At 36.8% G+C, this 17,871-nt stretch overlaps 1 protein-coding gene across 10 annotated transcripts in view; it reads right to left on the bottom strand.

The window, feature by feature from the left end:
- LOC122906784 (zinc finger protein 624) overlaps window positions 1-17,871 on the bottom strand; it is a 40,937-nt gene that overhangs the window by 8,166 nt on the left and 14,900 nt on the right. For 4 of the 10 annotated variants that reach the window (XM_044249153.1, XM_044249152.1, XM_044249154.1 and 1 more), the window contains 3 exons: window positions 16,941-17,006; window positions 2,588-2,714; window positions 1,782-1,877 (listed from right to left, as the gene is read on the bottom strand). The exons of 1 other annotated variant lie outside the window; for it this stretch is intronic. In XM_044249153.1, coding sequence (XP_044105088.1) covers window positions 1,782-1,877; window positions 2,588-2,714; window positions 16,941-17,006 — 289 coding nt within the window. Of the gene's footprint in view, window positions 1-1,781; window positions 1,878-2,587; window positions 2,760-16,940; window positions 17,007-17,871 lie in introns of those variants that run through there. 5 more of the 10 variants (XM_044249158.1, XM_044249155.1, XM_044249156.1 and 2 more) reach the window with 5 other exon arrangements.

The raw sequence follows: 17,871 nt of genomic DNA on the forward strand, positions 1-17,871 counted from the left end.
ACATACAATAGAATATTACTTGGCTACGATAAAGAATGAAATCTTGCCATTTGCAACAACATAGATGGACCTAGAGGGTATTATGCTAAGTGAAATAAGTCAGTCAGAGTTTAATACAGGAAACAAAACAATGAACAATGAAAAAAGAGATTAAAGAAAACCCCAGACTCTCGAATACAGAGAACAAACTGGTGGCCAGCAGAGGGGAGGCAGGTGGGGAATAGGTGAAATAGGTGAAGGGGAATTACTGAATCATTACATTGTATACCTGAAACTCATTTAAACTATGTTAATTATACTTGACTAAAAAAATCTGTAATATTGATACATGAAAAGAATATGTGTAATACCTACTGAGTTACCGATGGCATCACGATAAAATTCTCAAGGGAACTAGAATCCAACTCGTGGATTCCATCTCCACTATCAGCTTAACCCAAGATACAATCTCTGCCTAGACTATCGTAACAACCTCATTACCTGGTTTAATGTCCTCAAGCTCGATTTCCACACACACAGTTACTTCCGAAAAATCCTTGATTAAAGTCCTTCAATGCCTTCACAACTTGCTTTGATTAAAATCCAAATGGTTACTATCACCTACAAAGCTCTGAGTAGGCAGGCGGTTGTCTACGCAGTCTCCTGCTTACTTAGGCTTCATTCATAGCAGCCTCCTTTTCATTTTGAGAACACATTTCATTCCTTTACTTTTTAAAAAAGATTTTATTTATTTGACAGAGAGAGACACAGCAAGAGGGGGAACACAAGCAGAGGGAGTGGGAGAGGGAGAAGCAGGCTTTTTGCTGAGCAGGGAGCCTGACATGGGGCTTGATCCCAGGACCCTGGGATCATGATCATGCCTCTCCGAAGGCAGAGGCCCAATGACTGAGCCACCCAGACGCCCCTCATTCTTTTCTGTGTCCAGTCCTTTGCCTGGAATGCTTCTTTCCCCTTCCCTTGGCTGGTTGCTTCTGAATCTTCAAGGCAGATGTCGCCCCTCAAAAGCCTTCCTTGACCAGGGAGGAGGCACCCTCATCCCCATCCCAGTCACTCTTTTATACCCCCCAATTTATCTCATAAATGAAGACTTACAGCCATTATTTAGCTTCTTTTTATTTCTATACTTGTTAATTTCTCAAAATTTAATCTTCATGATGGCAGGGACCTGGTCCATCTTACTCATTGCTCTAGAACTAGTAACTAACCCACTACGCAGAATACAGATATCCAATAAATATTCATTAAATACATAAATACTGTATTTTTGACTTTCCACTGGTTCCTTGTTTGTATTTTCAATTAGCAAAGAATCTGGAGGAGAAGAGGAGCGTGCCCCCAGAATTGCAGCAGGCTTACAGGTGAAGAAAGTTAAATAATGAGTAAGTAGGTCTGGCTTAAACGGAAAGAGTGGGGACCCTTAGGAAAGCGTTTTCAGGAAAAGTAATGAAGGAAGAGATGTCAGAAAATGGTTAAACAAATGAGAAAAGTGTAAAGTTAGAGTTAACTTAAGAGACAGAACTGAAAAGGGTGCTTCCTGCATGTCTGAATGAAGGACTAATTACGAAGATCATGTCCTCAAGATAGTAAAGTAGGATGGGAATCAAAAGTAGAGAGGAGACCAACAGGACAGGGAAAAGGAAAGTGAGCACGGGAGGGAGAGACTCTTTTCTTCTGAGATCGTTTTGAGCAAGGATACTGCCCAAAATATTTCAGAGGTTCTGCTCCATCCATAACCCATGAACTTGAAAGAAATCCAGTCCTCCTGGTTCTCATGCACTCACCTGGGTAGGGGGTTCTTGCAATTTCTCTCACTACCACCCATGGTCCTTTTCCAGCCTCCAAATGAGATATCATGTCTGGTTTGGAAACTGCAAGCCCTGTTCAGAGAAAAAGGAATAGGACTTGACTGTGTCTAGGAGTAAGAACTACTGCCAAATTTAGTCTCAGCTCTTAATCTTCAGTGCAGAGTAGTTATTATGGAAAGTTCTAGAGATGCACTGCCCAATACAGTTGTCAACAGCCACAGGTGGCTATTTAAATTTAAGTTAGTTAAAACTATATAAAATTTAAAATTCAGTTATTCCATTGGACTAGCCAGATTTCAAGTTCTCAGTAGCCCCAAATATCTAGTACCTCTCATACTGGACAGCACAGACACAGAACATTCTATTGTATGGTGGTGTTACAGATGATTACAAAGGAGCCCAACACTATGATCCTAGGTTTTCTGGGATTATAGATCATGGGAATAATCTGCATTTGGAAAGAAAACGAACACATCTGTTCCTTTCTTTCTGGAGGTACTGATAACTCCCATTTATAAAAAATGATCAGAAAAAACTTCAGTCTTAAATCTGGGGAGCTGTCAACAACCTCCCAAGATGCCAATGAAATATGTATTTCTTACTCTACAATGGGTGGACCACTTAATTAAGAGCAAGGGATAGCATGATCCCAACAATATCCCCCTAATATGAGATTTTAATGCCTAAACTCTAACCCCAGTTCAGTTAAGTACTTTAGAGGCTCTGTATCTTCAGCATACCTGATCAAGTGGGTAGGTATGGGAACTGGAAGTTATTCTTACCCAGGGAGACAAGATTCCTATAATTCTCTAGCATCACATCCTTGTGTAGGTTCCTCTGTGAAGGGTCCATCAACCTCCACTCTTCTAACGTGAAGTCTATAGCCACATCTTTAAACGTCACGGGATCCTAAAATAAATACACTGTGATCACCCAGGCACTACACAGGGAGACCTGTTGGGCAGAATGATACATATAAAACTGGAGGAATACTCCAGAAATCAGAATCACCAAATGACCACTGAAGTCAACCAGTTCAACCCTCAGAGCCTGAGGGAATCTCTCCAGCGATAAGAACTTAAAACCACAAGACGAAGCCCATTCGATTTCCTGAGTTTGACTTGAAGCAGGATTTTCTTTTCAGACTAATTAAAATCTGGCTTTCTCTAATTTTGAAATATTGGTCTTACTATATTATCTGGAGTAAAACAGCATGGTTTCCTCCTTCCCTAGAAAGTCCTAACATCTGATAACAGCTAGTAGTTTCTACCCAAATCATCCTTTTTCCCTCAAAACTCTGGCTTAGATATCTATACTATCTGCTCTTCCTCAGTACCAAATCTACATAATATGACTTAATAAAACATACAGTTTATCATTCAGATTGTAGATACAGAATATCATAAGCTCTGTCTTTGAGCAAGAAAAAAAAATAAGAAATCATGGGCACTGTGGAGAACTTCTTTGGTCAGGATATGAATTATACATGTGCTTGTATAAAAAAATGCAAGAATGAGCCATAAAATTTTTTTAGTGGTTACCTGTTAGAAGAAGAAGGGAACAGAGAGAGTGCAGAGGACTGGAATTAGAAGCTAGACTCTTTTGAATATTTCTTGTTTTGTAGACCATGTCAGTGTATTATGAAAAAAATTAAAATCTCCAAAAATTAAAAGGAAAATGAAACCAGTTTGAAGCACAGACATTCATCAAAGATGAAATATTTTAAGTGTCTTTAAAACAACAATTTTTTATATATCCTTTGTGAAATATATCCCGAGAAGAAAAAGAACGGCAAAAAGCAAAAACTGTTTTGTTTTGTTTTGTTTTTGGTTTTGGCCAAACTTTTTTAGTATTCTGTAGTTGCTTAACACACACTTAAATGGTCTTATTGGTGGGGGGGGGGGGAAGGGGAGGTTCTTGTAGATTCCCAAGGAAATGTCAGAAAGATAAAATATGGCCAGCATTATCCATTCAGTTTTTTGGGTTTACTGGGTGAATAGCACTTTCCTTACATAAGCATCTGATCTCAGGTTTTTCATACTGAGAACATTGAGATTTCAGTTTGAAAACCCTCTGAAATCCTACGAGTAGCATACTCCGACCACCCTCTAACAGCTAGCTTGTTTGTATAGGCAGAAGGATTCACCTCTCCATTTTAGATGGCTAGATGTTTATGGAAGGTCTTAGAATTGCTTTGCCTCACTTACTGGGAAAAATCGAACATAGGAAGTGGCCTTTAGGGACACTTTTAACTTGAAAAATTACAATACTAGTACACAAGTCAAGTCTTACCACATTTAATATTTACTTATTGAAAGCAACGTCATAAGGTCAAATAAGATTAAACAGGTTTTACTTTTTTTCCCTCACAAGAACATAAAAATTATCAAAAACTATGTTTTCAATAAATAATCATACTATTGGTGGTAGTGAAGAAAAGGCTATTTTGTAACTGCTGTGTGCATAGTGTTCGCTAAAGCAAATTAGTATATTGACGCCAATGAGAACCAATAAAATTAGCATGATAGAAAGAAGATATATGATATTGGTGAGATGATGTAATAACTCCATAGATCCAAATTTGAATTGGAAGTATCAGTATAAACTCATGAATTATTTTAGTTTTAAGGAAGAAAATAAAATATATTTCTTAGTTTCATCCATGGAAAAGGCCTAAAAATACAAACAATAACTAATAAGGTAACATGATACAAGCTAGAATGTGGCCTCTAAATATTACTTATCACTAAAAGGAACAAAGGCCGGGAACATTCTGTGATACCAAAGGCAAGGCAGCTATCAAAGACTACTAAGATCATATCTAAGATGCAGGAGAAACTTGAAGAGACTCCCACTACTTAATAATAATGGGATAATTTTAATATCAGTGAGGATAATAAATATAATGGGTTTCAAAAACACATTTAAATTCACGATTCCATATACTACTATAAAAATACTCAATATTTTTGGAGGATGCCTGGAAACTGATAAATAGAATTAACCTTTTGTCCATTTCTTATGGAAAATATTTATGGCTTGCATAGTAATCAATTGTGATCACACAGTTGGTGAGGAGAGATTTCTCTTTATGGAAGGTTTCCAGCTAATACATGAAAAGGAACAAAGAAAATTCAAATATCATCATTTTGCAAGCTCTAATAAATTAAAGGGTCATCAGTGACTGCTAATATACCAAAGAGGCCTCAACTAGGCATTATGTGCCTTCTGGGGGTATATACCAGGTATCTGCCAAAAACATTTTGAAAACAATCATATCAGAATCTGATTAAGCCTCCAGATCCAACTAACAATATCCGGGGACAGAGAAACATCTTAAGTAACCCTTATTTAACAATCAATAAAATCCATGTTGTATGAAATGCTAAATCAATACTGTCCAATAGGAGTATACTGTCCAATAGAAATGTATTGCAAGTCACATACATAATTTAAGGTTTCTAGCAGACCCATTAAAATAAAAGGAAAACAACTGAAATTTTCAATATTACTCAGCCTAATATATATGCAATATTATAATCTCAACACACAAAGTAAAAATTATTAATGAGACACTATCTTTGGTACTAAGACTTTGAAATATGACACACATTTTATTTATTTTTATTTTTATTTTTTTAAGATTTTTTTTTATTCGACAGAGAAAGATCACAAGTAGGCAGAGAGGCAGGCAGAGAGAGAGAGAGGGAAGCAGGCTCCCCACTGTGCAAAGAGCCCGATGTGGAGCTCAATCCCAGGACCGTGAGATCATGACCAGAGCTGAAGGCAGAGGCTCCCAGGTGCCACTGAGCCACCCAGGTGCCCCATGACACGCATTTTAAATTTACAGGGCATCCCAATTTGGACTAGTTACATTTCAGGTGCTCAATAGCCATATGTAAGTACATAAGTAAGTACAAATAACAGTACAAAGAAAGCACAAATAACGTGGGTTTCTTCAACAAATTATTACAAGGAGAAAAAAGAGGGAAGCGGGAAATTCTAGCCTAAAAGTGACCTAGGAGACAATATTAACCAATCATAACATATGAATCAACCAGGGAAACAAATACCAAGTCAACATTTGAAAATATTAAGGCTTTTTGCTGATTTTTCGCTGAAACCATGGTAATATACTTAACATTAAAAGACATGTTAAAAATATATGACAAGATATTTGTTGATGAAATTATATAACGTATATGCTTAAAAATAATTAATGAGAGAGGGTAAGATTACAAATGAAATATGATTATCCAGTGGCTGATCATTGTTGAACACAAGCATTAGGTACAAAGGGATTCATGAAACCACTCTCTCTTCTTTTGTATAGATACAGTGCATAATATTTGTCAGGTACTGATCTAAGGCCTTGTTATATAATGACTAAATCTTCCAATAACAAAGGTGCTAATAAGAAAAGTGAAGCATGAAAAGGTTCCATATCTTGTCCAAGTTCTCATAAAGGTAAAGTCTAGATTCAAATTCAGGCAGTTTGACTTCAGAATTCAAACTCATAATCCCTAACTCTATGATCTAATAAACTAAAGATCCTGATTAGCTGATTAGCCAAAAGCCTCAAGTTAGATTTTATTTGTCTATGATTCGCTCTATATCAGAAGAAACAGATTTCCTCTGGGGTGTTTTACCACTGTATAGATCTGTATACTTGTCAACTGTTTAACCCCTTTATTTATTTGTACCTGAAAGTCCATGAAACAAACTTTTCATTCTGCTAATAATAAACGATAGCTAATATGGGAGAGAATGACAGTACATAAACTTTACTGTTAAACACTTCACATGTCACTCAAAGTGTAATGAACTTACTGGGCTTTATTTTCTTTTCCCACCAAGAGCTAAGCCCCAAATTAGGAAGGCCCTTAGCTCTCACCTTTGGCTTACCCTGAGGTTTTGTGAAAGCAAGAGTTGTAAACTCCTACTTAAGACTAGGAAGAGAAGGTATGCCCAGCACATACAAAAATCTTCTGACAAGTGCTAGAAGACTTGCTGGTTTAAGACGTTTAAGGAAATCTGTGTTCAGTCATTAATTACTATGTCAACCAAGCAGATATTTCAAAGACTGCACATGACAAAGAATACAAACTTTACTGAATTAGTCCAGAAAAGTCACAAAACAGAACAGTGTAGCAGCAGCAGCAGCAACAACAAACCCTGGGGACCAGAGAATCTGATTTCTAGAGTTGCTGCATCATTTTATTTAAATATGTGTTTTGAGGGACACCTGGGTGGCTCAGTGGGTTAAGGCCTATGCCTTCAGCTCAGGTGATGATCGCAGGGTTCTGGGATTGAGCCCTACATTGGGCTCTCTGCTTAGCAGAGAGTCGGCTTCCTCCCCTCTCTCTCTCTCTCTGCCTGCCTCTCTTCCTACTTGTGATGTCACTCTCTGTCAAATAATTTTTTTAAAAAATATGTGTTTTGAATAAGAATTATAAAATACAAAGAAACTGGGGCACCTGGGTGGCTCACTGGGTTAAAGCCTCTGCCTTCGGCTAAGGTCATGATCCCAGGGTCCTGGGATCGAGCCCCACATCAGGCTCTCTGCTCAGCAGGGAACCTGCTTCCTCCTCTCTGCTTGCTTCTCTGCCTACTTGTGATCTCTGTCTGTCAAATAAATAAAATCTTTAAAAAAAAAAAAAAGATACAAAAGAAACAAGAAAGCATGGGCCAAGCTTTAAAAAAAGTCAACGGAAAATGTCCTTAAGGAAGCCAAGAAATTATACTTACCAAATAAAGATATTAAATGAATATTAAAAGTATACTCAGGGGAACCTGGGTGGCTCAGTGGGTTAAAGCCTCTGCCTTTGGCTCAGGTCATGATCCCAGGGTCCAGGGATCGAGTCCCGCATCAGGCTCTCTGCTCAGCAGGGAGCCTGCTTCCCTTCCTCCCTCTCTGCCTGCCTCTCTGCCTACTTGTGATCTCTCTCTCTGTCAAATAAATAAATAAAATCTTTTTTAAAAGTATATCCAAAGATCTAAAAAACTCATCTAAAGAATTAAAGGAAATTATGAAAATGGTATCTCACAAAATAGAAATTCTGTAGTTGAAAAACATAATAACTGAAATAAAAAATTCACTAGAGAGGTTTCCTGAAAGGAAAGAGCAAATTGAGCAGCAGTAGAGTGTGAACGTTTGTGTCTCCTTCTCCTTCCCCACTTTCATGTGTCAAAATCATAATGCCCAGTGTGATGACATTAGGAAGTCTGGCCTTTGGGAGATACTTAAGTCATGAAGGTGGAACCCTCATGAATGGAAGTAATGCCTTAGTAAAGTAGCTCCAGACAGATCCCTAGCTCCTTCTGCGACGTGAGAGTACAGTGAGAAGACTGTGACCCAGAAGAGAGCCTTCATCTGAACATGCTGGCACACTGACATCAGACATCCAGCCTTCGACTGTGATGAATAGGTTTCTATTCTCTATAAGCCACCCAGTCTTTTGTCTATAGAAGCCCAAACAGACTAAAATACGCAGGCAAAAAAAGAGAGAGAGACTCTCTCTCTCTCCCTCTCTGCCTGCCTCTCTGTCTACTTGTGATCTCTCTGTCAAATAAATCTTTAAAAAAAAAAAGAGAGAGAGAGAGAGAGAGAGAGAGAGAATTGGTAACTTGAAAAAAGATAAAATGACATTATTTAGACTGAGGAACAGAGCAAAAAAGAATGAAAAAAGTAAACAGAACTTCAGAGACTTGTGGAACAATGAGCATACCATTATATGCATGATGGGAGTCCATGAAGGAGAGGGGGAAAAGAGGCAGAAAAAATATTCAAATAAATAATGGTTGGGGCACCTACAGGCTCAATGGGTTGAACATCTGCCTTCTGCTCAGATTGTGATCCCAGGGTCCTGGGATAGAGTCCTGCATTGGGCTTCCTGCTCAGTGGGGAGCCTGCTTCTCCCTCTCCCTCTGTCCCCCTCTCATGCGCTCTCTCTCTCATTGTAAAAAAAAACAAACAAAAAAACAAAACAAAAAAAAAAACAACTCCCCAAATTTGGTGAACATTAATCTGTACATACAAGAAGCTCAAAGAACACAAAGTAGGATAAAATCAGAGACCCATGCCTACATATGTCATAGTCAAACTGATGAAAAGATTAGGAGAGAATCTTGAAAAAAGCAAAACAGAAGGGACTCCTTATGTGCAAGGGATCTTCAGTAACGATGTCAGTTGATTTCTAAGCAGAAATCAGTGAAAGTAGAAGGCTGTGTTACAACATTCAGAATGCTGGAAGAAAAAAAGTCAACAAAGAATTCTACAACCAGAAAAATTATCCTTCAAAATTGATATATAAAAAATGAGAGAATTCACTGCTAACACATCTGGCCTGCACTAAATTCATTTCAGGTAAAATGAAAGGACACTAGACAGTAACACAAGTCCACATAAAGAAATAGTAAACATAACTCTACAGATAACAATATAAACATATTTTCATTTGTAAATTTTTCATTTCTTATTTTCTGTTATTTTTTATTTTTCAAAGATTTATTTATTTGTGGGGCGCCTGGGTGGCTCAGTGGGTTAAAGACTCTGCCTTCAGCTAAGGTCATGATCTTGGGGTCCTCAGATTGGGCCCCACATCAGGCTCTCTGCCTGGCAGGGAGCCTGCTTCACCCTCCTTCTTTGCCTGCCTCTCTGCCTACTTGTGATCTTTCACTCTCTGTTAAATAAATAAATAAAACCTTTTTAAAAAATTGTTATTAGAAGCAAAGAAAGCTATTTTGTAATGATAAACTGGTTAATTTATTAGTAAGACATAAAAAATTTAAACATATATTCCCTTAAAGGAATCTCAAAAAACAAGAAACAAAATTCACTGAATTGAAGAAACAAAAACATTATCCAACAATAGACTTCAATGCCCCATTTCCAAAAACAGTACAAGTCAAAAGATCAACAAGGAAACAGTCGTCTTGAACAGACATCTGTAGAACACGGAGGCATCCAGTTATTGCGGAACATACATTCTTCTCAAGTGTACGTGGAATATTCTCCAAGACTGACCATATGTTAGGACACAAAAGCAACTCTCAAAATTTAAAAAGACTGAAATCGTACAAAGTATCACTTCTGATTACAATGAAATGAAACTTCAAATCAATAAGAAAAAAACTAGGAAATTCAAAAGCACGTAAGAATTAAATAACTCTTAGTTATTTAACTAATAACTTAGTTATTTAGCTCAGGTCATAATCCCAGGGTCCTGGGATTGAGCCCCACATCAGGCTCTCTGCTCAGCAGGGAGCCTGCTTCCTCCTCTCTCTCTGCCTGCTTCTCTGCTTACTTGTGATCTCTGTCAAGTAAATAAACAAAATCTTTAAAAAAAAAAAAAAAAAACCTAACGAGTCAAAGAAAAAAATCACAATAGAATTTAGAAAATAATTTGAGAAAAATGAAAATGAATTCCGTTCTATCAAAACTTGTGGGATAAGTGCAAGAAGTGTGTAGTTGGAAGAAGATGCAGTCTAAGAAGTGTGTAGTTGGAAATGTATAGCTGTGAATGCCTACATTAAAAAAAGAAAGATATCAAATCAACACTCTAAACTCATACCTTATGGAAATAGGTACTATGCAGACCCGTACTCTGAAAACTATAAAATGCTGATGAAAAAAAACTGAAGACAACACAAAGAAATGGAAAGATATTCCATGTTCATGGACTGTAAGAACAAACATTGTTAAAATGTCTATACTAACAAAAGCAATGTACAGATTAAACGCAACCCCATTGAAAATACCAGCAGCATTTTTAACAGAACTAGAACAAACAATTCTAAAATTTGTATGGAACCACAATAGACCCTAAATAGCCAAAGAACTCTTGAAAAAGAAAAGTGGAACAAGGTATCAAAATTCCAGACTTCAAATTATGTTACAAAGCTGTAGTAACCAAAGTACTATAGGACTGGCATAAATACAGACACATAGATCAATGGAACAGAATAGAAAACCTAGATGTAAAACCATAATTACATGGTCAACTAATCTTCAACAAAAGAAGAAAGAATATACAATGGAAGAAAGACAGTGTCCTCAGCAAAAGGGATTGGTAAAACTGGACAGCTACCTGCAAATGAATGAAACTGGAAGACTTTCTTATACCATACAGAAAAAATAAACTCAAAATGTACTAAAGGCCAAAATGTGAGAACTGAAACCGTAAAAATCCTAGAAGACCACACGGATAGTCATTTCCTGACAACAGCCATAGCAAAATTTTAAGATATGTCTCCTGAGGCAAGGGAAAGAAAAGCAAAAATAAACTACTGGGACTACTTCAAAACCAAAAGCTTCTGCACAGAGAAGGAAAGAACCAACAATCCAAAAACAATGTATTGAATGGGAGAAGATATTTGCAAATGACATATCCGATAAAGCACTAGTATTCAAAATATATACAGAACTGATACAACTCAATAAAAACACAAATAATCCAATCAAAAAATGGACAAGAGGGGCGCCTGGGTGGCTCAGTAGGTTAAAGCCTCTGTCTTCAGCTCGGGTCATGATCCCAGGATCCTGGGATCGAGCCTCACATAGGGCTCTCTGCTCAGCAGAGAGCCTGCTTCCCCCCGTCTCACTCTTATGCCTCTCTACCTACTTGTAATCTCTCTCTCTGTCAAATAAATAAATAAAATCTTTTAAAATTAAAAAAAAAATGGACAAGAAGACTTTAACAGACATTTCTCTAAAGAAGACATTTGGCCAACAGACACAGGAAAAGATGCTCAACATCACTCATTAGGGAAATGCAAATCAAAACTACAATGAGATACCACCTCACACCTGTTAGAATGGCTAAAATCAAAAATCCAAAAAGAACTGCTGGTGAAGTTGTGAAGAAAAGAAACACTCAAGCACTATTGGTGGGAATGCATCCTGGTGCAGCCACTGTGGAAAACAGTATGGAGCTTCTTCAAAAAGTTAAAAATAGAACTACCCTATGATCCAGGAATTGTATTTCTGGTTATTTATCTAAAAATATGAAAACTAATTCGGAAAGATATATGCACCCCTATGATTACTGCAGCATTATTTACAACAGGCAAATTATGGAAGCAACCCAAGTTGTCCACCGATAGATGAATAGATAAAGAAGATGTGATATACATGTGTGTATACATAATGGAATATTATTCATTCATCAAAAATGAAACCTTGCCACTTATAACAACATAAATGGATCTAGAGAGTACAATCCTAGGTGAAATAAGTCAGTCAGAGAAGGACAAATATCATATGATTTCACTCATATGTGCAATTTAAGAAACAAAACAAATGATTAAAGGAAAACAGAGAGAGACAAACCAAGAAACAGATTTTTAACTATAGAGAACAAACTGATGGTTACCAGGGGTGAGCTGGGTGGAGAGATGAAGGAAATGGGTGATACGGATTAAGAGTACACTTACCACGATAAACACTGAGTAATGTACAGATCTGTTGAATTAGTCAGTATATTGTACACCTGAAACTAATACAACACTGTATGTAACTATATTGGAATTAAAACTAAAAATTAATACAAAATAAATTTATACCTTAAGGAACTAGAAAAGGAACTAAATTTTTCTTTAAAGCAGAAGAAAATAATGAATATCTAAATGGAGATAAACAAGATAGAGAATAAAAAAGGAGAGAGAAAATCAACAAATGCATAAGTTGGTTCTTTGAAAAGATTACAAACCCTTAGCTAGACGAAGAGATAAGATTCAAACTGCTAAAATCAGGAATGAAAAAGGAGACATTACTACTGACCTTACAGAAATAAAAAGGATTATAAGAGAATACTAGGAACAACTCTATGCCAACAAATTAGAAAACCTAGATAAAATGGGCAGATTCCTAGAAACACACAAACTACAAGAAGAACTGACTCAAGATGACAGAGAAAATACAAATAGGTCTATAATAATTAAACTTCCCACAATAAAAGCCCAGGTTCAAGTGGCTTCCCTGAATTCCAACAAACATTTCAAGAAGAATTAATACCAATCTTACACTAACTCTTCCAAAAAACTGACCTCAACTCACTCTATGAGGTCAGTGTTAATAAAACAAGACAGATGCAAAATTTAAGGAAGAACCAGGCAGAATTAATTTAGTCTGATTCAGTTTGAATCCTGCAACAAAGAAAACAAAATATATGCCATGGCAAATGTGATTTACCCCAGGAATACAAAATTCATTTAATATCTTAAAATCAACCAACATAACACATAATATTAGCAGAATAAAAAACAAAACCCACACAATTATCTTAACAGAATCAAAAAATTATGTGACAAAACCCAACAAGCCAGAAATAGAAGCAAGCTTCATCAACGCAATAAAGACCATCTATGAAAGCACGAATCTATCATCATACTTAACAGTGAATGGCCATATGCGTTCCCCCTGGGATTACAAATTTCACAAAGATGTCCTCTCTCCTCACTTCTATTCAACACTGTACTATATGTTTAAGCAAGAAAAACTTGAGAAGAAAAAGAAATAGAAGTTATCCAGACTCAAAAGGAAAAAGTAAATTTCTATTTGGAAATGACATAATCTCTGCTTACAGATGGTATTATCTTGCATACAGAAAACCCTAAGGATTTCACACTCATGCACATGCACATACAAACAAACAAAAACTCTTTTCCTATGAAAAAAACTAGATTAGCAAGGTTCAGGACACAAGATCAATATACATAAGTCAACTGTTCCTATACATTACCATTGAACATTTCAAATAAGAAATTAAGAAAAAAATCCATTTAAAAGAACAAAAAGAATAAAACACTTAGGAATGAATTTAACAAAAGATGTGCAAGACCCATACATTAAAAATACAAAATATCACTAAAAGAGACTGAAGGACACTTAAATAAATGAGAGGACATTCCATATTCTTCTTACTAGAACGCAGTATTTACACAGGAATATTTCCCAAATTGATTAACACTTTCAACACAAGCCCTAAGAAAAGTCTATCTGCCTTTCTTGGAGCTATAGAAATGTTAAAAAGTATCATCGAAATACTGGTTCTACTCAAATTAAAATTAAAACTAGGGGCACCTGGGTGGCTCAGTCAGTTAAATGTCTGACTCATGATCTCAGCTCACATCTTGATCTCAGGGTTTTGAGTTCAAGCCTCAAACTGGGCTCCATGGTAGGCGTGGAGCCTACTTAAAAAAAAATATTAAACAAAACTAAGCTCAGTACTTATAAACAGGATGCAGAATTTAAGAAAGAGTCAGACAGGGGGGTGCCTGGCTCAGTGGGTTAAAGCCTCAGCTTTCCGCTCAGGTCATGATTCAAGGGCCCTGGGATAGAGCCCCACATCCAGCTCTCTGCCCAGCAGGGAGCCTGCTTTCCTTCCTCTCTCTGCCTGCCACTCTGCCTACTTGTGATCTCTGTCCCTCAAATAAATTTAAAAAAAAAAAAAAAAAAAAGGAAAGAAAGAGCCGGACAGAATTAACCTTCTCCCAAGGACTCCCCGTCAGAACAAAAATAAACCCCATGAATTTTTCACCATGTCGAAAATAATGGTATTTTCCGACAGTTCATGGTTCAAAGCCTGAAACTATTAATATTTTCGCCTTAAAAATTTTTAAGTCTAAACTGTCATATGTTCAAGGACAAATTTAAGAAGGATTGGCCCAGTATTAAATTTCAAAAAGACTATATAAAAATTATGTGTAAGAGTCTCAGAATGTATGTTGTCACAAAAGCAAAAAGAAAAGCCCAGTTTCCCATAAAATATTCTTAGAATAAAGCCAAATTCTAAAGTGTAATTATGTAAAAACTTAAAAACATAATTCTGGGGGGAAAAAAAGGAGCTGAACTTCAACATACTCTTTTTTTTAAAACCATAATTATCTATAAGAGAGGAAGTAAGAAGATAAATGTGGAAAAGACAGTCTCTTCAATAAACGGGTGTGGGGAAAGCTTGACAGCTATATGGAAAAGAATGAAGCTGGACAACCTTCTTATACCCCACACAAAAATAAGGTAACAACGAATTAAAGACCTAAATGTAAGACCTGAAACCATAAAACATCTAAAAGAAAACAAGGACAGTAAACTCCTGGACACTGGCCTTAGCAACAGTTTTCTGGATCTGTCTCCTCAGGCAAGGGAAATAAAAGCAAAAGCAAACAACTGGGACCATGTCAAACTTAAAAGCTTTTGCACAGAGGAAGAAACCACCAACACAAAAATGGAAAAAGGTATTTGCAAACGATATATCTGATAAGGAGTTAATATCCAAACTATAAAAAATGCATACAACTCAGCAAAACCCCAAGTAACCCAATTAAAATTCCGCAGGGGACCTGAACAGATATTTTATCAAAGAGGACATACATATAGATGGCCATCAGACACATGAAAGGATGCTTAACATCATTAATTACCAAAGAAATGCAAATCAAAACCATGATGACAAAATACAGCTGTCAGAATGGCTAAAATAAAAAAGACAAAAAATAACAAGAATTCGCAAGGGTGTTGAGAAAAGGGGCCACTTGGGCACTGTGGGTGGGGATGCAAGCAGGTGCAGCAGCTATAGAACAGTATGGAGGTTCCTCAAAAAATTAAAAATAGAATGACCATATATGATCCAGTAATTCCACTGCTACTTACCCGAAGAAAATGAAAACACTAATTCAAAAAGACATGTGCACCCTTATGATTATTGTAGCATTATTTCCAATAGCTAAGATACAGAAGGAATCCAAGTGTCTACCAAAAGATAAATGGATAAAGATGTGAGATATATATACACAATTCAGCCATAAAAAGGAAAAAAATTTTGTCACTTGTAACACCGATGAACCTAGAGGGTATTAAACTAAGTGAAATAAATCAAAGACAAACACCATATGACTACACTTACATAAGAAATCTAAAAAAACAAAACAAAACAAAATGAACAAACAAAAACCAGAAATAAGCTCCAAAATATAGAGAACAAACCAGTGGTTCCTAGGAGGGGAGGGTAAAGAGTGAAAGAGGTGAAGGGGATTAGGAGGTACAAACTTCCAGTTATAAAATAAATAAGTCACAGAGAAGAAAAGTACAGTATAGAGAGTACAGGTAATAATACTGTCACAACTTTTTATGGTAACAGATGGTAACTACAGCTACTTCGGTGAGCACTGTGTAATGTATAGAGTCGTCCGATCACTAGGCTAGACAACTGAAACTAATAAACTTTGTACATCAACTAGACTTCCAACAAAAAATTTTTAAAAAATTCAAACCCCACAATTCTAAAATCAAAAGAAGCCAAAGATTAATGTAAGTCATTAATCAGAGATCAGCTGCTTGACAAATCTGGTTCAAAGTGGATACAAAAACAGGTGTCTACTGACAGCAGAAAAAAGAATGCTAAAATAAGACATGTCTAATATGACACTGAAAGGGTACACATTAATTTTTTGTCTTATTTCTTATTTATAAGTTTTAGATAATTTTTCTTAAATAATTCATAAATTTCGGACTTCGTTATTTTTTGAAAAAGTCGGGTGGATTCTGTACTCACAAATAAGAAAGCAAGCATATGATAATGAAAGAAAAAATCTAAACTAAGTTAAACACATCTTAAGAATGTTTCCACTCACATTGATGCATTCTTGTTTTTGTATTTTTTCTTATGTTTATTTATTTATTTGAGAGAGACAGAGTGTGAGAGACAGGAGGGGAGGGGGCAGAGGGAGAAGGAGAAACGGACTCCTGGCTGAGCAGGGAGCCAGATTCCAGGCTTGATCCCAACACCCTGGGATCATGACCAGGGCAAAGGCAGATGCTTAACAGACCGATCCACCCAGGTGCCCATTCTTGGTATCTTTAATGACATTGAGTCTCACAATGCAAATCGAGAATCAGAGAATGTCATAAAGAATACTTCATCAATTAGCAATGACAATGTGACCATCTGCCACATTAGGGCTGCCACCACTGACAGAAATGAAATCTGCCAAATGGATGGGACCAGCCCTGGGGTTACCACACCTATCAAGCGAGATGGTGTTCACTGTAAACTTGCAATGAACTAGGAACATTAAGAACCAGGGGCAGTAAAAGAGACCCTTCTCCATCCCCTTACATACATGTTAAGTTATTACCTTTACCAGCTCTGGCTCTTCTGGCTGAAGGTGAGGATCGTTACCTGCCTGCGAATCTTCAGGATTCTGAGGGGATACAGCATAAGATCTTTCAGTGACAGGCTGCCTATGACCCTTAGTAGAGCCAACAAGCAACATCCGTCCACGGTGGATATGGCATATACAGGATAACCTCTTTTGTTGTTTTATTTAGGGCTGAAATTAATGTCCTGGCGTAACATCCAATTATAATTTTCTGTGACTTTGTTTAAGACAAGGACAAACATAAGACTGAGACAGATACAGGGGTGTCTGGGTGGCTCAGTGCGTTAAGCCTCTGCCGTTGGCTTGGGTCATGATCTTGGGGTCGTAGAATGAAGCCCCACATCGGGCTCTCTGCTCTGCAGGGAGCCTGCTTCCCCCTCTCTCTCTGCCTGCCTCTCTGCCTACTTGTGACCTCTGTCTGTCAAATAAATAAATAAAAGCTTAAAAAAAAAAAAGACTGAGACAGATATAACTGCATAGTTTCTAAAGCAGGCTTCCAACAAAGAACCTACCACAACAAAAATAAATTTACAAAAAGAGGCCTTCAGATGCTACACAATTTTCCCTTTAGATGTAGGGTTGAAATGTATTTCTCAGAAACAATCTCTCTCACTCAAGAAAAGTACTCAATACCTGTCAACACTACGTATTTTTCACAGCTGAAAATCATTACAGTGTTGTCGGGGGTCCAGGGGACCATCTCATTCAGGAAATATTTCAGGGACTCTCACTATATTGTTTTCTTCCAAACCTTATAAACTGTATCCCCATGAGGGCCTGATTTTATAGATGAAATGATCTTTTATTGTATCTTTCCATTAGCACTTAACAATTTTAGGTTTTATGTGTGCCATTTTAAAAAGTATGGGTAATATAACTATCCAAAGTCCATTGAGAAAAAAATGTT

Source organism: Neovison vison, chromosome 5 (assembly GCF_020171115.1).
Source record: "Neovison vison isolate M4711 chromosome 5, ASM_NN_V1, whole genome shotgun sequence".
NCBI classification, from domain to species: domain Eukaryota; kingdom Metazoa; phylum Chordata; class Mammalia; order Carnivora; family Mustelidae; genus Neogale; species Neogale vison.